Source organism: Echinops telfairi, unplaced genomic scaffold (genome assembly GCF_000313985.2).
Source record: "Echinops telfairi isolate 266 unplaced genomic scaffold, ASM31398v2 ScPeMD7_1;HRSCAF=3_0, whole genome shotgun sequence".
Classification (NCBI taxonomy): domain Eukaryota; kingdom Metazoa; phylum Chordata; class Mammalia; order Afrosoricida; family Tenrecidae; genus Echinops; species Echinops telfairi.
In genome coordinates this window covers 15787035-15808931 of record NW_022103896.1, presented here as the reverse complement: position 1 = coordinate 15808931, position 21897 = coordinate 15787035, and the positions used below count along the sequence as shown (strand labels likewise).

Here is a 21897-nt window from a genome sequence, read left to right as displayed (position 1 = left end):
GCAGGAACACCAAGTTTGCAAACTCAGCAGTATTGGGTGTTATTGGTGGTTGTGTGGTAGGATCAATTCTGACTCACGGCAACCCCATGTGACAGAGTAGAATCTCCCCATAGGGGTTTCTGGACTGTGATCTTTACAGATAGAGATCACCAGATCTTTCTTCCACAGAGGGCTCAACCCACCCACCTTTTAGTTAGTAATTGAGAGCTTAACTGGTTGTGCCACCAGGGATCCTTAGTGTTGGGTGTAGCCCAAATGGGAGACTGGGTAGAAGCACCATGAATGGGTAAATCATTATCAGATGTAAACACTTACAATTGCTTGCTGGAGTTCACTACCAGATGCTTGAAATCTTGTGTTACTGAGACATTTCATTTTAGCCTGTGAGATATGACTTCTGAATTAAGGGTGAATGGTACCGATCTTTAGAAAGCCAAACACCCTAGGACTATAATCCTCCACTGACTTGGTTATTCTTCTAAGGGTAAATGTTAGAAAGCAAATCACCCTAGAACTGTAAGCCTCCTTTAAGTTGGTTATTCTTTTCTCAAATGCTAAGCCCTTGCCTACATCGTTTCCTCCCTTGCAAAGTCTTCTTTTGTAACCACATCTCCCTCCTCTCGCCCAAATCCTACATATCCTTTATGATGTAGGATTTAAGTCCACTTCCTGCACATTACTGTCTCCCTCACCATCCAGCCCTTGTGAATCGCTCACCCTCTTGCCAGAGCTGCCAAGAGACCTTGGGCTATCTACAGCATAGCTGATCTCTCCACATGGGGTTTTGAATTCCTTGAAGTATGGAGTTCAAAGCAGGGGTCCTCAAACTATGGCCCGCAGGTCACATGTGGCCCGCCAAGGACATTTATCTGGCCCGCCAAGTGTTTTTCCCCGTTTTTTTTTACTTCAAAATAAGATACGTGCAGCGTGCATAGGAATTTGTTCATAGTTTTTTTTTTAAAAAAAACTATAGTCCGGCCCTCCAACGGGTCTGAGGGAGAGTGAACTGGCCCCCTGTTTAAAAAGTTTGAGGACCCCTGGTTCAAAGCAATAAACTCCATTGGTGAAATGCCCGATGCTGCCACTAGTCACCCACAGGACTTCAAACAACATTGATCTCCTGGTACTTCATTTTCTATGTGAAAAACCGAAACATGGCTGTGGTGTGTATTAAAGGAGCTCATGGATGTGAAGCAACATTTGAAACAATCACATGGACAGCAAAGCCAGCAGGCTAGGTTTAAGTCCAGACAGTGCTACATATTGGGTGTATAATCATGGGCATGTGTTAGTCTGCGTAGACTAGAGAAACAAATTCATAAATGTGCACATGTATATAAGAAAACGCTTTATATACAAGAGCAATTGAACATTGAGAAAACATCCCTGCCCAGTCTAAATCAAGTCCATAAGTCCGATATTAGCCCATATGTCCAATACCAATCTATAAAGTCCTCTTCAGGCTCACGAAACACATGCGATGACACCAAACACAGGAAGATCACAGGCCAGAGGGTTGGAAATCTTCTGGATCCGGTGGAGTTGTAAGCATCTCAGCGCTGGCAGGGGTCTCTATGTGGCTTCTCCAGTTCCCAGGCGTAGCGCCATGTGTCTTTTCAGCATCTCCAAGGGAGTGAGGAGAGAGTGTGTGTCTCCCACCTCCAAGGAGGAAATACAGGAATTCCCAAAATTCCCAGAAGGCCAGGCCCGCACAAAGGCCTCATTGGTTATATCTTGATTGACAGGCCAGATCTCCACCCCTTCACTCATAATACTCTCAAATTGACACCAAATTATGTAACTACCACCAGCATGATGATTGCTCCTCTGCTAGATAGGAATAATGGCATCTCCCCAGTGGAAATATGGCACACGTTAACAAGATAATGTGTGTCAGGTGCACAGCATTGTAGCTATCACATAGTAGGATGCTCATTCAGAGCTTGCTTGCCCTCTGTATGCCCTTAATTCATACCATGACTATTCCTAATAAGAATTTAAGTTCTGCTCCTTCAACAGACATAATGTACATTTATAAAGCTACCAAGCTGTACCTGCGGCCTATTTGTAGTCAAGGAATCTTTTAAAGCCAGGAATGGTCCATTGTCCTTAGTTTCCCAATCACCTTCTTCCAAATCTAAGAGAGGTCTTCTTTTCTTCCCAAGGGCCGCTTGCAGATGTGGGTGGATATGTTTCCCAAGGATATGACTCAGCCTGGACCTCCTGTTGATATTGCACCAAGGAAACCCAAAGGGTAAGCCTATTGGACCCAGTTTTAAAGGACCAGACATGGTAGCCCACAAAAAAGTCATGATATCTGACTGGTTCAATTAATCCTTTGGTATTTGATCATAGCTCTCATTTCTACCTGGTCAGTTACAGCAAGAGGTGGGAAATAGCCACAGGGGGAGTAGGTGATTAAAAATGGTGGCCTTTGTCTGATGGTAAGGGATTCTGAGCTTCAAATTACTCATCTGAAAAAAATGCTTGTTGGTAGAAGGAAGATCAGTGCAGAATAATCTGTATCCTTCATCTCCAGTTGGGACATTTAGTTCTGATTAAACCAAGACCTTGAGTGTTGATAGTTCTAAACTTATAAAACTTGAGGGAAGCCATCGTAATACCAGAACCACAATGATACCAGTTCGTTCAGCATTTATACTGTCTTCAATTTAATACTGCCTCCTCTGACCCCAGATATGAATTGAGGGTGACCATCTGGAACACTGAAGATGTCATTTTAGAGGATGAGAATTTCTTCACAGGACAAAAGTCAAGTGATATTTATGTTAAAGGGTAAGCTCATTGACAACTCCATCCTCCTTTTCCTTCCCCTCCTTACCTCTTTATCCTACTCAAATGTATTCTTCGTGGAAAATTGTAGAAAGGGTTTGGGGCACAGTGTCAGACCTCCTCAAATTTCACAAAGGGGAAGGAGAATCAAGCTACATATCAGCCCAAGGCCAATTCCTATGCAGCAGTGGTCAGACATGCCTCCACATCCCAGCCTTCTTAGCAGTTCTGACACTAGCCATCCCTCCTCTAGCACTGTCTTCATCTCTGCTGGGTTTGATAATTCATTGCAATGGCCAGACAGAACTCCCAGGCAAGACTCACAATTATGGGATTTACTAATGAAGTTAACCGGTTACCATTCAGGAACAGAAATGCTCAGGAAACAGTTCTTCCAGTCAAGACAGCATCCTCTCAGCTGTGCCTGGAGGCTGCCTCTCTCTAGCACTTGGCCTCTCAGTCCCAGGGCTCTTTGACCTCTTGTCTGCTTGAGTAATGTTACAGAGCTCTTGTAACACTGCTGATAAATGCCCAGAGGGCACACTACTCCACCATAAACCTCAGGCTGAAGACACTCAGCTCTAGTTCTATAGGGCAGCAAACGTAGCTCCCCAATTAAGTGCCTGGAGGCACCCAACTCTACAAGCAAACCTCCTCCCTGATGGCGCTCAGTGTCACCTGCTCCATGGGCCGGGAGCTGCCTCATGCTGGGGCTCTTGGTTTTGCTGCTGCAGCTGCTCCTCCACCACTCTTCTTTTGCTTCTCTGGTTGCACAGCTTTCTGTCCCTGGAACAAGGGACTTCAATGCCCAGGGATCTTGAGGTCCCAAGGGCATTCTCCATTCCTGACTCTTCTCTCCATGGTAGCAAGAACTCCCTCCCTGCTTCTGAGATGACTCACTTTGAACCCAGCAAGATAGTAAAATTCACCAATACCCACATGAATGTAATCAACCTTGTTAACCATCCCTCACAACTGAATCCTATAATTCTATCAGGATGTCTGCCCGCTTTCTCTTATCCAGACCCCTCAGGACAAAGTTGGCTGGTCAAAGTTACAGAGACTATGTCTAGAAGAGCCACATCAAGTAACTCATTGAACCACAAAGGCCTCCTACCCCAAACTCCACAAAAGGAGGCTCTCTTACTCAATTTATTAGATACAGTCCTTTTTCGTGTCAAATAGTTCTCTTATTTCGTCAGTTTGCAAAGAATGATGATGTCAGGAACATATTTTCCTTGCGAGCATCTGAGTGTTTCCTCTAATTCAATGAAATGTTGACTACCTAAACTTTCTGAGAACTTTCAAAATTCCCCGATCATTGATATCTGAAAAGACTAGCAGAGTATTCTTAATAAAAGGTTACGTTTTTGCAATGTGCTAAAGCATAAATGAAAGTTTAGACCTTTTCATTGACTAGTCTACTGGTTTAAAAAGATGGCCATCTGGAACGTAGGGAACTAAGCGTTTTATCTCCCACTGGGGCCGAGACACAGAATGCTTTGCAGGCTTCCTGTTCGCCTCTGGTCATTGAGAACGACGAGGTGGAAGGAAACTCGAAGGAAAGTGAGTTCAGAGGCTTCTTTTGGCGTCACTCCCAGGGCAGTGGGCAATCTCAGCCTAACACTTGGAACAGGCGTGCTCCCAGCGTGAGAGGAAATGCCTCCGATGACACTTCCATCGTCTACGGGGAGAACAGGATGGCGTGGAAGGGTCCTCAGTGGCCGTTGGATGGAAATGTCCTTTGCATTTCCTGAGTGCTCCCTCTTTCCAGGGGCTTCAAGTCCACCCAGGAATAATTGGAGACGCTTTCCCTTCTTGGCTTGGAATGAGAACCTTACTTCTATTCCCGGCCCTTTAATTTCCGATTTTCCATTTATAGATTCAGTGGAAGCTTTCACTCGAGACGAGGAACATTGTAATTTAGAGACTGTGAGTCGTGACAATATGGAAATGACCTAAATCAATCTTGGTCATACCAAAGCCCAAATAACGTACTCTGAGTGTTTGGGTTTCTCTATCGTCATTCAGGTGGATAAAGGGCTTGGAAGACGACAAGCAGGAGACAGACGTGCATTACAACTCCCTGACCGGAGAGGGCAACTTCAACTGGCGCTTCCTGTTTCCCTTTAAGTATCTCCCAGCTGAGAAACAAATGGTCATTACCAAGAGGGAGAACATCTTTTCCTTAGAGAAGATGGAGTGCAAGACTCCAGCTGTGCTGGTGCTCCAGGTTTGGGATTTTGAGAGGCTGTCCTCAGACGACTTTCTGGGTAAGCCAGGGTGAAGGAGTGAGTGGTTGGGTGGATGAGTGGATAAATGGGTGGGATGGGTGAGTGAGTGGTTTGGTGAGTGAATGATAGGTAGGTGAGTGGGTGAGTGAGAGAGAGAGAGAAGGGGAAGGTGAGCAATGGATTCTCAGACTTCTTCCATAGCTCTTCTGGTCATCTCTTCACAGGAACCCTGGAAATGAACCTGAATAGTTTCCCTCGAGCAGCCAAGTCTGCCAAAGCCTGCGAGCTCAGCAAGTTCGAAAACACAAGTGAGGAAAACAAGATCTCCATCTTCCAGCAAAAGCGTGTGCGGGGTTGGTGGCCTTTTGCCAAAAGCAAAGAGCTCACAGTGAGTGGCAGGCCGGAGGGGCTGGGAGCGGGCAGCCAGGGAACCATGTGCCCTTTCAGAGAGCTGTGTGGTGAGTGTCAAGCCCTGGAAGTGACACAGAGCATTGACGGCAAAGGTTCTGCTGGGAAGCACACATTTTGAAAATGTTATCAATGCCTTAAGCGTTCCATTTTCCTGCATACTTGATTTAATAGCTCTCTGCTGGGGTGTTTTTATTTTTGTTTTCTCTTTTTTCCTCTGGTCTTAAACTTAAGCCCTTAGCATTAATTTTTTTCTTCAACCTCTTTTGGAATTTTGCACAAGGTCCTGACAGATGGGTAATTTCAGTGTGACACTGTATTAGTCTGGGTACTTTGGAGAAACAAATCCACGGCGACTCACGTATAAGAGAGAGTTTTATGTAAAGAAAAGGTGCATCATGAAAACATCCCAACCCAATGCTGCCCAAGCCCACAAGTCCAACATTAACCCATTAACCCAACACCAGTCCACAAAGTCCTCCACCTCACAAAACAGAGGCAATGATGCCGACTGCAGGAGGAAAGCTGAGTCCATGAACGTGTAAGCATCCCAGCCCTGGCAGGGGTCTCCACAAGGCTGCTCCAGCACCCAGGGCTGCATCGGGATAGATCCATGCGGCTTCTCCTTGTAGGAAATCCATCTTGCAAACTGAAGCAGGGAACTGCTAAGGCAGCTGCACCCGATGCAACCATCACAAAACAAGAGACCCGAGAACTCGAAAGGCCGAGGCTCACCACCCATTTATCCCTCCGCCTTTCAACCAGCACCACATGTGATTATTGGCCAGGCTGGCACAATTAACTAACTCAGACACCCTCATACCCTTCACTCTCAACATGACTCCATTTAAATATTGATCCGTCTTTTTAAAGCTGCCTGGAGAGGAAATCAGCAGGAAGAGCCATTTACTCTCTCCTTCCATTGTCCACGTGGTCCAGCCAGTGTGGCCGGTGGGTGCTGTAAGAACACCTGCCTTTTCACAAACACTAGGAAGACAGTCTCTTCAGCGCTTTGCTTTATTGTTCCCACTGCCTGCCCCCAACAATCTCAGGGGTTGGTGAAATTGACAGAGACCAGAACTGCCCCTCTGCACGGTTTTCTCTGCCGCTGACCCCCGAGCCCGGTTCGACTCTGACACGCTGGGGTTGTCATGAGGAGGAATCAACTCTACAGCCACGGGTTGGTCTGTTTTGTTGTAAATGTTACTTTAGAAGCCAGAGAGCCTGGCCTTGAAGAAGTGGGATAAAGGACAGGTAGCCATGGATGGTGGGAGCATCAGAGACTGCAGACAGGTTGGGGGGTGGAGGGTGGGGGTGAAGGGCCAGTTAGGTGGGAGCAAACTATTTGCCGAGACTGGACAGAGACCAATAGAAGCATTTGTGTGCATGACCTGAAGCCAGAATTGGAGTGATTTGCACAACCTCCCCCTCCTCTCTCTCCACAGGGAGGGCACCAGGCCCTGCATCGCCCAAGCCTGGAGTCCTTTTATCTAATTGCTTTGTAATGGCTGGGCCTGAGGGGAGGCCCTTAAAGGGGCATTAACTGTCTAGCTTGATTGGCTCTGTGCAGTCTCTCTGCCCTGTGGCTTTGATGAGTCCACGAGAGTCCCCTCTGGTCTGGCAGAGTCGCTGGGGCCACATGGTCTCCAGCACTCTGTCCTCATCAGACAGGATCCCTCTTCATGAGTGTGCGCGTCTTTCGACTGATTGAGGATCGCACCCAGGGCTTGTGGACATCAAGGGTGTCATGTTTGGGTGGAAGGCTGTCTGAGCGTTCTCAGGAGTGTGGCGATTTTAGGTGATGAGTGTGAAGGAGGACCGGACGGCACGTCTCTTTGCTTTTTGTTTTATTTTCACCTCTCCCATCATCATTCTTCAGCAAAGGGGGCAGTTTGAACCCACCAGCCACTCCGAGAGACGAAAGACCAGGCACAGATATAACCGAAGGACCCCTATGGGCAGTTCTACCCTAGCCTACAGGATCTGTAGGCATTGGAATCCACTGAGGCACACAAGGACACCAGTTCTACCTGGAGCACTGGTAGACAAGGACACCAGTTCTACCTGGAGCACACCTGGGGCTTCCATGAGTCAGAGCCAACTTGACGGCAAGCATGGCCCAGGGCAGGCGTTTCACAGAGGCTCAGCCGGGGTTCAAAGCCAGCACTAGTGGGACCGGCTATGCACCCTTGAACGACATACTCTGCTTCCCTGAACCTCAGGTCCCTTACCTGTGAACTAGAGAGAGTAAATGCACGTAGCCCCTGGAGTCTGTGTACCAAGCAGATGCCCCCACAGTAATGAGGTGAGTGATGGGGCACTGCTGTGGTGCCCGGCCACTCCCTGGAGCCCCTCCGGTCTCAGAGCCTCGGTCTCCACATCTGTGAGCTGGGCGGCTTGTGCTTGGGGCCACCATGGTGCCATTTTGCAGCGTTCCCTCATCCCACCTCCGGCCGGACTGGTCTCTGACCTCTGAAGCCAGCAGTCTGCCTGCACATCACTGCCTCTCCTGCTAGACCCTCGCAGGCCGGAAGGAGTTGGTCTACAGAACTGACGCCCGCCAGGCTCATTTGTAAAGGTCTTATTTGTACAACCAAGCATGTCATGTAGACGTTTGGATCACACCGCTTCCAGCCAGAAGGGTGGTCTCTGCAAGTATGTGATAAACAACTCCAGGGGAATTGCCTGCAGGTACCCTTGGGAAGGGAAAGGGAATTCTAATTGAATGTGTCTTGGGGAAACGCGTTTAATGTGCCGTATCCCAATTAATCATACTCCTGAGAGCAATCCTCAGGGAAAATCTCTCCTCAGGGATCTATAAACCAGAAGCATCCTTTTACTGGTTAGTCATTCACATCGACAGTTTGCTAGCCAGGTAAGTCCCGGCGTCGTCAGCAACCAAATCGAAAAAGGGAGTTTCATGTGCCTCCAGCTTAGTGTGAGAAGCAGTGATCAGTTTCTGCTGGGATCACTCACTTAAACCTAGTCGTCGTCTGAGTCCACACTCTGCCATCGAGTCGGTGCTGACTCATAGCGACCCTGCAAGACAAAGTAGACCTGGCTTTCCTGTCCTGTGATCTTTACAAGAGTAGAAAGCCTTCTCTTTCTCCTGTGGAGTTGGCTGCTGGGTTCTAACTGCTGACCTTTTGGTTAGCATGCCCGACACATGACCACTACGCCATCTGATGTTAGTCTAAGTCATGGATGGCAAATTCAGTGGGTTTCAGGTGAGGCTGTTAACCACAAGGTCAGCAATTCAAACCCAGAAGCTGCTCTGGGGATGATCTTAATAGATTAACTCAAAAGATGATCACAAGAGCTTATTATAAAAAAATTTTTAATGTGGAAAACCACATTGGTGAGAGGAAAAGGCTAGAAAACGTGTGCTGAGGAATTTGCTTCAACCCTGGGCTTCCACTCTGCCTTCCAGGTGTCCTGAGTGTCAATTCTGGTCCCGGGGCATGAGGTAGTCAGTCCCGTGCTTCTGACCCTGAGGTATGGCAGCTCCACTCCCATCCCCAAGGCTGACACAGCAGCCCACACTCAAAACTCGCTCAATGAAGGTCGGACCTTTGTAGACATAGGGGGACTTAGAAACTCCACCTCGTGTAATGAAGAAAGCCCTGCCTGTCGAGCTCTGTCCAGCAGTTCTGCTGGTCTCTGAGCCGCTCCAAGGATGATCATATTCGGTTCTGGGAAGACATCAGACGTTGCTTCTTGGCCTGTTTCTGCCTGTAGCATTCCAAGAGGCAGACAGCGGTCTTTCCTTTCGTCCTTTCTCTGTCCCCTTCGAGCTAAGCGGACAGGTTATCTGCTGTGGTAGCTGGTTAGAGCCATCAGTCTCCGGTGTTCTCTCTTTAAGAAAAGATTGTGACACCATGTCCTTGGTGCAAGTTCTACCTCGTGTGTTCTTAGTTTGTACAACAGAATTTTCTAAATGGTTAAGTTTTGTTTCTGTCCTGCACAGTTCATTTTTGAATCTGGCTTTTCCGTCTCTAATTTCACTCTAAGCAGCAAGAAGAAACGACTCAGCCCCTTTAAGAACCTGCTTAGAAATCTCCTCAGCCTGCTATCCAAGTTCATCGTTTATAAGTTCTACCTTCCTACAAACCTTTGAACATAACCCAGACAAGTTCTTTGCCACTGCATAAAAAGTACTGCCCTTTCTCCACTGTTTAGTCACTTGGTCAGCATTTTCTTTTAAAGCCTCAACAGAAGTAATTTAATGTCTACATTTCTAGCAACATAGACCAAGAGGCGGTCTGGTCTTTCTAACCTCATAGGGGACACTGGGTAGTTGAAAATCAGGAAAGGTATATGCCAGTGTGTGATGCTTTCCACCATACTTATTCAATCTGAACGCTCAGTGAGTAATCTGAAATGCTGGACTGCATGGAGGCGGCGGCACCGGGATTAGAGGACAATTCATTGCCAACTTCAGTAGGCAGACAACACAACCTTGAGAAACTTGAAGCACAGACTGATGATGGTCAAAGCCTACAATCCTCATTATGGATCCCACCTCAACATTAAAAACACAAACTCCCACACTGGACCCATCAATGACAGGGTTATAAATGGAGAAAAGAGTGGAGTCATCCAGGATCTTATTATACTTAGCTCTATAGTTAATGTTCTTGGAAGCAGCAATCAAGAAATCAAATAACATCTTCTATTGGAAAGATCTGTGAAAGGCCTCTTCAAAGTGTTAAAAAGCAAAAATGTCACTTTGAGGGCTTAGGTGTACTTGACCTAAGCATGGTATTTTTAATTATCTCATATGCACGCAAAAGCTGGGTAATGAGTCAGAAACGCTGAAGAAGAATTGAGGCCTTTGAATTGTGGTGTCCATGAAGAATACTGAGTATGTCAGGACTGAATAACTACATCTGTCTTGGAAGAAGTAGGGCCGGATGCTCCCTAGGATAGAGGCTGGTGAGCCGTCATCTCGTGGACTTTGGTCATGGCACCAGGAGGGACTTGTCAGTGAAGAAGGGCATCCTCCTTGGGAAAGAGTTCATGAAAAAGGCGAAGTCGTTCAGTGAGATGGAAGGACACATGGGCAACAATGGGCCAGACACAGGAAAGATGGTGGGGCTGGTGCAGGACCAGCAGTGCTTTGTTTTGTTGCACACGGGGGCTCTGAGTGAGAACGGACGAGTCTGAGCCAGGTCCTGGTGTCACATAGACAAGTCCGAGCATCCCAAGAATAAGCTCGGTGTGTTGTGCACAATTCTGAATTTTGAATTAGTTTCTTCATCTAGCTCCTCAGAATTCCTAGATGTAGAGGATGACTAATCAGGTCGTTTGTGTATACAAAAGTGCCTTTTCTAAAAGATTTGATCAGCAGGCATTCCCACCATGAATGAGTGAGTGCCTCATCTCCCACCAGGGAGGTTTATTCTTTGCGCAGAACCAATGTCCTGTGCTGACCTGCCGTTTCTTCCCATCCCTCTCGGAGGAGACCCTGGATCCATGGGATACCCCCTCCAGGCCCCCCCACCCCCGCCAATGTTTTCAGTATGGGCAGGAGCTATTTCCCATTAAACTCTGTGTGTGTTCATGACATAGCACTGAAGGATCGCCCAGTGCCACCTAGCTGACTCCAATTCATAGCAAACTTAGATAGGGTGTTCAAGACTGTAAATCTTTACGGGAGCAGGAAGCCTCATCTTTCTTCTGCAACGCAGTTGGGGGGATTGAACCACCAACGTTGCAGTTAGCAGCCCAATGTTTACCCCACACCACATAACTATTATATTTTGCAATTGGAATAAGCCATTATTATTGCTTTAGAAGGTATGTCTATTCATTTCACTCGGCAGCCTCCCCAGCCAGCCACTAGTCAAGTCTGAAGCCATAAATGGTATATGCAGTGCAACCAATTCAGAGTGGGGTTTAGTACAAAAGCAAATGTATGTAGCAACAAAACATTAGCCGATTCAACATCATTTACTGACATAATCCAGCGACATTGATGGCATTCATCACATTGTGCAGCTGTTAGCCTTTCTGTTACGTTCTTATTAACAGATATTTAGTCCCCCCTCATAAAATGACTCCCCCTTTCCCTTCCCTCCCACTTACCAAAAAACCCCTGGTCTCTTATACAGCTGCTTATTACATCTAAGTGGGGTCATATAGTATCTGCCCTTTCCTGATGGGCTGTTTTCCCTCCACATAATAATCCACGACCTTTCCTTACCGCTTTGCTCCACCCACGGGTGTCACTGAATGAATAGACTGCCTCTGAAACTGTCAACTCGCCCCCACCCGCTGCCCCAGCTATGATTTAAAACTACATTTGCAGGACAGTATGAGTTTAAAATCTCTGCTTGGTGCTAGGATGAATTCTGATGACTGAAAGGGGATGTAAGGAGCCCCATGGGGAGAAGGATGGGGTGAGGAACCAGCTGTGTCAGACCCTCAGTAAGGACCTTCCTCCTGCCACCCCGGGGACCACTCAGTCCCAGCCCTTCATGAGACTCACGGATGAGGCCTGTCCTGGGCAGAATACTCTCATATGCCTTCCTCCCCATTCCTCGCGTTATGTGCCCTGGTGGGACTCTGGATCTATGGGTGTTTCTGGTAAGGGCAGGAGATGCATGCCTTTAAACTCCACGTTGCCATTCATAACATAGGGCTGAGGGAGAATCATTCAACATTTTCTGAGGGGCCCTATACTTTCCAGACAGCGGGCATCATACTGTAAAGGAGCGAGCTGTCAGACGTTTGTGGAAAGACAAAATTCACACAACTTCATGTATTCCTCAAAGCAACCTTAGGTGGCTCATGCTTTAAATACTCCCATGACAGTCAGAAGTAAAGAGGGCAGGTAACTAACCCAGGGTCGCATGCCTAGTAATTAAATAAATCTTAGGACCTGGCTTTAAGTGCAGACTAGTCTACACCAAATCCTCTCAATGCCTGTACTGGGTTGCCTGGTGGTGTAGTGCTTATGCACTGGGCTGCAATCTGCAAGGTTAACAGTTCAAAACCACTAGCCCCTTTGCAGAAGAATGACTGGCCTTCTGCTCCTATAAAGATTTACAGGCTCAGAAACTCGAGGGGCTGTTCTACTCTGTCCTAGAGTGTCACTAAGGGTCAAACTAGAGTTAGTGAGTTTGCTTTTTTATTTGGTCCTGGGCTGGGCTTGCTATCATATCTTATTCCACCAGCCCCTGGGTGGAGATCGAAGGCCATGCTGATTGACACCAGAGCCATCAAAAGTGCAGACTCAGTGTCATTGAGTCGATGCCGACTCATAGCAATGTTGCAGGGCAGAGTGGAACCGCCCTGGCATGTTTCTGGGGTTCTAAATCTTGACAGGAGCATAAAACCTCATCTTTCTCCCGCCAAGCAGCTGGTGTGTTCAAGCTCCTGAGCTTCAGGCAATTCATAACCCACGATGCTACGAGGGCTCCTTGCCACAGCAACATTAGACAGCCCCTCTTAAGCATTTCAGAAAAGGTGCATTTATTCCCTGCTAAATCTTCCAGAAAAGGGGTCATGTAAGGACATATAGTAGTAAAGGAATAACATTTGGTGGCAGAGGACTTAGGTATGGATCCTGGTTTTATAACACAAATTAGTTGATATCACCAACCCTTGGATTCCTAGCTGTAAAATAGGAGTGGAAAGACTGCCTCCTTTCAGGGTTGTCAGAAGGTTTGAATGCAACAATGTATATAGTTAGTCCCCGAGATACGGCAGGATCCCATTCCTTGGGCTCCATTGTAACTTGTTTCTGACATAAGGCGAGCATCTCTTTTGTTTGTTTGCTTCCGTAACCTGCTACAGAGCAGTGTTTTGAACAGAAAATCATCATGTTGAACATCTGTGAGAAAAAGTCTGCGAATGAGAAGGAGAACACCAGCAAACCCCACTGCAACGCTGCATGTGGCACACGTTACTAACACTAAGATGCACAGGTACACACACACGAAGCCATGCATTTACCTGTAAGTGCAGGTGGTTGTAACTCAAATACATCACACGTCAGGATTCCCTCTATGTGGGGGGCTGTAAAATGTTTTTTCTAGCCATTCCTTTATTCCTCACTCCTTCCCTTTCTCCATTTTCACTGCCGTTCTTTGGTCTATCTATCAATATCTGTCCATGGATTAGTTACCAATTGTCTGTTAAGATGAGCTTTCATCAACTAGCAATAAATTACAACCTCCTCCTCAAAAGACATGCTAAGTATTAATTCCCTCCCTTAACCATCAATTTTAAGACTAAAAATGGTGGCAAATGATCTTCCCCCAAAATACACACATACACACACACACACACACACACACGGGTTTGTGGTTGTTGTTTGCATCATTGTAGACTCATGGGCTTTTTTCCAAATATATCTCAGTTCCGTCTACTCTAAGTACCAAATGTATAATCATTCCAGTACAAGCTGGTTTCAAAATACCACTTCCTGCTAAAAGACACTAGGGGGTCTTTGAAGAAGTGGCTACGCCCAGTTCTAGGGCAGAAAACACAAGGTAAACTCAGGACATTGTGACAAGCAGGACAAATTGAGCATCCAAAGACTAATGACTGAGCTTTATGGATAAGCCCTTTTCTGAATATGTAATTACGCCCCTGATTCAGCTCTGCGGAAGTAGAAGCCCAGCTGGCCGCAGAGGCGCGGATCTGTTGCATCAAGTATGTGAGCCCCGTGGGGTCCAGAGGCTGCTTTCCTTAAGGACTGTTAAGGCCTCGGTGCCTCGAACAGTGCCTGGCACCCAGAGAGCCTCAGAAAGCAGCGCATGAATGCACAAGATCGACTCGAGTCTTTTGCGGAGGTTCCAACCCATCCTTCATTAGCCCAGGGCTTCCACCCTCGCCAATAACATGGGAAACAATTCACAAGTTTCACATCAGAAGAGCTGTTTCTGACTGAGGAGAGAGGGGAGATACAAGGATAAACAATTCATGTGGAGTATGAGAAAGGAATGAAGGGATGTCAGAAAAGCCATTCTGTAAAGGAAGGTCCAGACCCACCCATTTCCTCATGAGAATTACTGCCAGAGAAGGGAGCAAACAGACTCGAGTGTAGAGTCCCCTTCCTAGGGATTGTAACGTTTCTATCATTCGTATTATTTCTGCAGATAGCACATGACCGCAGACAAAGGAGTCTGTGAGGTTGAGTACACCACACGTGTGGCTGTGCGCACACACGCACGCACACATGCACACACACACACACACACACCCTTTTCATAAACCTCAGCAGGGATATCAGTTCAGGAGTCTGGTTGTTCATCCTAAAATCAGCTGCTCCCAGGACTGAAAAGGCAGCCAGCAGCCGGATAGTCACAATGCTCCCTGATAGTCCCCAACACGTAACACTTCTCCTCTCTGGTTGACCTCGCCCCAAGAGATCTTTCTGACTAGACACTAAAGCTTTCTTCTCTCTGCAGGGCAAGGTCGAAGCTGAATTCCACCTCGTGACAGCAGAAGAGGCTGAGAAAAACCCAGTGGGGAAAGCCAGAAAAGAGCCGGAGCCTCTAGCCAAGCCCAAGTGAGTGGGATGACAGACGGAATCGGACAGACTGATGGTCCAAGATCAGAGGGGGTGGGCATTCCTCTCGAAGGAAGGTCTCTCTGGGGAAAACTCCCAAGGGAGGCACCTAATCTATATCACTTTTAGTTTCTCTGATTGCAAGACATTCTAAAAGCATTGCAGAAGGATTTGGCAAATGTTTGAAGAACTTGTCTATAATCCTACTCCATTTAAGCTTTCTTAGAATAATTTTACATAGATTATTTTCTGGTCGTTTCTGATGTGTAAATTTCACTAGAATATTTCTTTATTCCCCAGTGATGCTTATAAAAATACTCTAATGTTATTCAAAGGAGCCCTGGTGGCATAGTGGTTACACATTGGGCTGCTATTCTCAAGGTTGGCAGTTCAAGACCACCAGTTGCTCTGAGTGAGAAAGACAGGGCTTTCTACTCCCATAAGCAGTTACAGTCTCGGAAACTCACAGGGGCAGTTCTACTCTGTCTCGATGACAGTGAGTGAGTTAGTTTGTTTGTATTTTGTAATGTTATTTAAAATTTTACTACTGAGTTTTGCTTTATTGCCATAGTTATTGTAATGAAAATTTTTGATGACGATGTCCCATAATTAGCTTGGTTACCACCCTCTTGCCGTGACTGAACATTTAATCTGCATCATATTTTTCAGTGTGAACATATTTTCCCTTCATAAAATAATTTAAGATAAATTTCCAATAGAATTGTTCCAGGAAAGGGTTACCCTATTTAATTCAATCTGTGTTATATATCATTCAAAAAGTGGACAGGTAGGTGGATAATTATGAAATATGTCTGCAAAATGAGCCGTTCCATTTACCTGTCCTATTCCCTTCCAGAGCCCAATGTCAAGATGAGAGTCTTGCCTCTGTATCTAAGTTGCGTCTGTCATTGGGAACACAATGGGTGCTTAATTATTCATGAATTCATCATTATTCGTGAAGCCCTTGCACTTGAAAAGACATTTTGAAGAACACCGAAAACACATAGGACATAAATTCTGCCTTCCAGGAACTTTTGATCTGCTTAGGGGAAAAAAATATGAGAAAAACTCATAGTTAGGAATGTCTAAAAGACAAATAAGTTAGGTTCCCAAGAGCAGATCAGTCAAGTGATAGGTGAGATAAGAATTCAAAAGGAGAGGAATCTGTCCGTATAAACTGGGTGGTCAAGAAGCGTTAGGGAAAAGCGGTGGGCCTGGAGTTGCTAGGGCTGGGCCCACGGTAGGTGGCCAGACCTCCGGCTGGGTTCTAACTAGGTTCTGGCCCTCTTCCAGACCAACCTTGAAAATGATACAGGAATCGCAGTTGTCCAAAATTGGAGATGGTTCGGCTTCAGGCAGCTTGGGCTTCTTCCATCTCCAAGTGAGGCTCCTGCATGTTGACTTCTCTAACTGGTTTTCTCCGTCTCCTCCTCAGCCGCCCAGATACCTCCTTCTCCTGGTTTGTGAGCCCCTTCAAGTGCCTATATCATCTCATCTGGAAGAATTACAAAAAGTACATCATCATTGGCTTCATTTTGATCATCCTCATCATCTTCTTGGTCCTCTTCATCTATACCTTGCCAGGAGCCATCAGCCGAAGGATTGTTGTGGGGTCATAAAGGGCTGTAGAGGGTTTTGACCCTCCTTTTTACCAAGTCCATCGTTTTCCTGACCTGCAAACACCTGAAAGCATGTACTGTGGGCAGGCAACACACTGGATGCCAAGGAGCTAGATCAAAGGGCCGAGAGCCCGCCCTTACATCCAATGATGGATGCCCTCCCCACCCAATCCCATACCACCTTTCAAACTTGAAAGCTTTTATGTACATGTATCGTATAGCTAGCATAGAATAATTACCACCATCCCTCCTGATAATCAATGGTGACCTCAAGTTGACTTAGGTGAACATTTTCCTTTACGTCATTGGTTTTACCCTGAGAAGTGTAAGTCTCCGATTTTCTTAGGGATACTTTCTGTAGAACAAAGTTTTATAGCAAGTAGACTGAAAACATTTTAGCCAATAACTAGCTGTTAACCCGCCCCACACCTGAATCTTGTTTCATCTTTACCGTTTACAGAATACACCTGTTTTGGCTGTGAACGTGCTTGGAGCAAGCATCAGAGACTCAGAGCGCCCCTTTAGGACAGAGTAGAACTGTCCCCGTGGGTTCCTAAGACTGTAACTCTTTACGGAGTAGTAAGCCTCATCTTTCTCCTGAGGTGATTTTGAACTTCCAGCCTGAGGCTAGCAGTCCAATGCGCAACCCACTTACCACCAGGGCTCCTACACCTTATATGAATCACCTGCAATACCTCAGTGATGAAATTCCCATCCAGAGACCACATACACATCTTTTTTTTTTTAAACTAAATTCAACATTTGTAGCACCTGTTCAAAAGAAGCAATGAATTCTGGAGAAACCCATTTTGATTTAAGTTCTATGGTGACTTTGAAGTGAAAATGTTGCAATATATTATTAATATGATCGTGTGTGTCTCTCTCTCTTTAGCTAGATGTGGAGGCCCCACCAAGTTCAATGTCCCCATAGAGCGTGATATGCAGGGACTGATTACCCAGTGAGCAAGGGAAGCATGTGCTCAGGGTATCAACACAACAAGTTATTCAAAGCCAAGACTCACGGAAGCCAAACAAACAGGAACCAAGGAAGAGCGAGTGCAGCCGTGGAAGGGAACTGGCAGGGCCTGGAGCGAAAGTGACACCAGCTTCAATGTGTGAGAATGTGCTGGCCAGAAATCAAGTTCATGCTAGGTCATGAGGGCACCCACACCCAAGGTTATTTCAGCTATGAGGCTCCTACCTCTTCAACATCTTTGTTGACAAATGCCTCCTATGGTCCCTCCCACGTCATAGAAATCCCCTCTCTCAGTGAGTCTCTTGAGAATATACTGTTTCTTGCTAATAAACAAGAAGTGGAGGTGGGGGTGGGCAGGTGAGTCTAACTCCTGCTATCTTCTCCAGTATGCAACTGAATCTGCTATCCATGGTTACTGGGCAAGGATCAGTCTATGAGAAGACAACAGATCTCTGATCCATTTTGAGAAGACCATCTTGTAGACCCTGGAGCCTTGGTGGCGTAGTGGTTACAAGTTGGGCTGCTAACTGCAAGGTCAGCAGTTTGAAACTACCAGCCAGCTCCACAGGCGAAAGTGGAGGTTTTCTACTCCCATAAAGAGTTATAGTCTCGGAAACCCGCAGAGGCAGTTCTACCCTGTGCTACAGGGTCGCTGTGAGCCAGAATTGGCTCAATGACAGTGAGTTTGGTTTTTTTTGGTTTATCTTGTAGATCCCCATCTGCTGATCCAGCAACTCTAGTCAGGAGGGCCAGCAATGCTCTGCATTGATCCCAACGCCAGGGTGTGCTCTTACACATTGGTAAGCAATGAATGGGAACGCCAGTCCCAGATGATCCACGAAAGTGCAAGAATTTGAATAAGTTGACCATTAGAATGAATCCAGTCAAGCTACTGTTGAATTATGTAGCACTTATGTGCAGTTAGGTCCTATGTTGTGTAAACAATATTTATAACATTAAAATATGCTCAACATTCACACTGATGCACTCTATCATTTGATATATCACTAGCATAGCAAACATCAAAGCAATACCAGAAATATTCATGTTATTTCTAATTATCTGACATGAGAAGTTTTAATTTATGTATCAACGACTTTCACTTTTTTTTTTCTGATATAGGGGGGCCCAATATTTGATATTTTACATATGCTAATAAATGAAGTATTAAGCACATTAAGAGGTCACAAAATTCAATATTTATCATACAAAATATGTTTCTGTTTTGCAACATAAGTGTGTATCTAAATTCAGCTTTAAGAAAACTACGAAGCACATTTATCAGAAAAGTACATTTATATTTAATCAGACTATTTGTGTATCTCCATGTAGGAAAATTGAACAATTGAACAAGTATACAATAATGAATATTTAGAGAATAAAATTCTATAAATATATTTCATTTCCCATTTCCCTTCAGACTGATTTTTCTTTCAAAAAGATTGGTATTGTTATGACTTGCAAAACAAACCTGCCTTTCTATCACTAAATTATGTGTCTGTATCTGAGTATAGATTTGAACAATTCCATAAAAAATAAACTGTACACTTGGCCATTTTTGTAAGTGATAATTATATTTTCCTTTTCATTTCTGATGAATTGAATGTCAACTCATATTTGCCTCTCTTCTATTGGCCATGTAAAAATGTCCCAGCAGTCCTGGCTCACACTGCCCAGGATGTATCCAGTCTTGTCCTGTGCAAAGCAAGCCAGACCCTATCTTTGGATTGAGCCTGCCCTTGTTCATGCCCTTTATGAGTGCCTTCTCCCTGGGGCATCAGCGGAGCTCCAATAAACTGTTCTCAGACGCAACATCAAAAGACAGAAAGTGAGTGTACAGGCACTATTATTTAAGCAATATTCAAGATTAAAAAACATGCATGGAGAGCTACCAAAGACCCACCAATAAACATCATGTGACAAACCATGAGTGAGATTATTTCCAACTGCCTTGTAAGTACAGTCAGCCCCGTGGGTCCTGAATCCACAGAGTCAACCAAGCACATAGTGAAGAGATTCGAGGCATGGGGGTGGGGGGCATTTACATTGTATTGGGCGTTACAAATAATCGAGAGATTGTGTTAGATCTCTCAGGGTAGATATATACTTCGGTCCTTGGCTCCGCGGGAGAAAGAATTCATGCCGAAGCCTGGTTTGTGATCCAAGTGGGTTTTATGAGAGTCAGAAGAAGTTTCAGGCTTACACAGGCACTCGCAGGGCTCCTCACTCCCTGCAGCCACCCCAGAAACTGCTCAGAAAGTCACGTGGTCGGCTCTGGGCTCCTGCCTTTTCAATTATTCAGGGAGAGGCGTGGTAGACGACCCTGGTCGACCCCATTGGCTGAATTGAATTCACCTGGCCTAGGTGGGCCAATCCAGGTGCAGTACCCACCCAGGTGAACCACTCCTTCCAGGCCAGAAAACTTGAGTTTCTGAGCAGCCTTCATGGGCTGGTAGCTCGTACCTCTGAGCATGCGTAATGGATGCCCCAGTCCCTAACAATTGTTTCAAGTACACAGGAGGATGGGTGTAGGTTACATGCAAATAATATGACATTTTTACTTAGGGTCTTGAGCATCTGCAGTTTGGTATCCACAGGGGGCCAAGATTTACAGCCTCAGAAACCCTGTGCAAGGTAGCTATGGGTTAAAATGGACTTGATGGCAGTGGGTCTTTTTTGTTTATTTTTTTTTAAGTGGAGGGCAAATATAAAAGCCCACAGAAGGTATAAAGAAAAGGATTTGTGGACCCCGAAAAAGAATTCCACTTTTTAATAAAAATATTAACTTCCTTTCTAAAACAATGAATCAGAAGAGACGTCTGAGGTTGAATGGTTGGGTTTAATGAGTTTGAATTGTGCTAGAACTGCTAGAGGTGAAATTACTTATAGCAATGAAAACATAATAGCCTTTTTTCCGTAGTCTGTATCCATTCCTTGCTGTAGTGAGAAAGTGAATAATGGTACAGAGACGCTCTAAAATCTGATATTGTCACATCTGTAGACCACATAAATCACAAAAGCAGATCCTGTTGGGTTAGTTTTCTTCTAACGATGTAAACTATTGGATCAAAAGCGAGCCAAGAGATGGCTAGCATCACCATTTAAAATTTGATGTTGAAAATTTACAGAAGATAAACAAATAAGGTTCTGTAGCCAGAAGCTATATCTAGGGTACAAAGCTCATGGTGGAAAATGAAAAAGGGAATGATGTCTGCATTCTTCATCAGTCAGCTCTGTGTATTGTTTTGATTGCAAACTACTGTCGTCGTCATTGTTGTTGTTGTCATTGTTAGGTGTCCCAAATTGGTTCCAACTCTCAGGGATCCTGTAACTGTTAGATCTCTCAGGGAAGAGATATACCTCGCTCCCTGGCTCCATGGGAGAAAGAATTCACGCCAAAGCCTGGTTTGTGATCCAAGTGAGTTTCACGAGAGTCAGAAGAAGTTTCAGGCTTACACAGGCACCGGCAGGGCTCCTCACTCCCTGCAGCCGCCCTAGAAGCTGCTCAGAAAGTCACTTGGTCGGCTCCGGGCTCCTACCTTTTCAATTATTCTGAGGGGAGGTGTGGTGGACGACCCTGGTTGACCCCATTGGCTGAATTGAATTCACCTGGCCTAGGTGGGCCAATCCAGGTGCAGCACTCACCTAGGTGGACCTCCCCTTCCTGGCCGGCAACCTGAGCATGTGCAGTGTACCACTCCTTCATGGGCCGGTAGCTCAGACCTCTGGGCATGCGTAATGGATGCCCCAGGCCCTAAGCTAGACTACCTAACATAGCAACAGAACAAAACCCTTCCCCGGGCCCTTTGCCAGCCTCACAATTGTTCCTCTTGTGAAGCCCATTGTTCCAGCTACCATGTCAAACTGAGTCTCACCATCCTTACTTTGAAGGAGCATTCTGGCTGTACTTTCTCCAAGATCAATGTTTGCAAACTATCCTGTCATAAATCATTTCATTCTCGACACGCTACAGCTGGATTTAGTGATTGAGGAAACGTGAATATGATTTATGAGCATGTAATTGTTGTCCTGTTGTGTCTGGCTAATTTCACTCAGAATGATGACCTCCAGGTCCATCCTTGCCATGAGGTGCTTCATGCTGACATCCCTGTTTCTTAGGGATGCGTAGGGTTCCATTGCGTTTAGGTACTAACGTTTCTTTCTCCACTCTCCCACTGATAGGCATTTAGATTGTTTCCATCTTCTTGCCGGGTTGAACAGTGCCGCGATGCACATGGGCTTCTGTTCCTATTGCTCTTGCTTCAAGAGAAGATAGACTCAGCAGAGGGGTCGCTGGGTCGTGTGGAATTTCTATGTCCAGTTGTCTGAGGTAGCGCCATATTGTTT

The 21897-nt window shown here is 45.8% G+C and overlaps 1 protein-coding gene and 1 long non-coding RNA gene across 2 annotated transcripts in view; one reads left to right on the top strand and one right to left on the bottom strand.

Moving 5' to 3' along the window:
• Window positions 1–16448, bottom strand: part of LOC123521439 — a 31579-nt gene extending 15131 nt beyond the window's left edge. Inside the window, exon 1 of the long non-coding RNA XR_006679888.1 lies at window positions 16255–16448. This is a non-coding gene — a long non-coding RNA (uncharacterized LOC123521439). The remainder of the gene's footprint in view (window positions 1–16254) is intronic.
• The window catches only part of FER1L6 (fer-1 like family member 6), a 136169-nt gene extending 119518 nt beyond the window's left edge, over window positions 1–16651 (top strand). The window contains exons 35-40 of the mRNA XM_004697400.2: window positions 2166–2254; window positions 2698–2796; window positions 4825–5066; window positions 5252–5415; window positions 14855–14955; window positions 16391–16651. Of these exons, the coding sequence (XP_004697457.1) occupies window positions 2166–2254; window positions 2698–2796; window positions 4825–5066; window positions 5252–5415; window positions 14855–14955; window positions 16391–16574 (879 nt within the window). The 3' untranslated portion in view covers window positions 16575–16651. The remainder of the gene's footprint in view (window positions 1–2165; window positions 2255–2697; window positions 2797–4824; window positions 5067–5251; window positions 5416–14854; window positions 14956–16390) is intronic.
• The last annotated feature ends 5246 nt before the right edge of the window (window positions 16652–21897 follow it).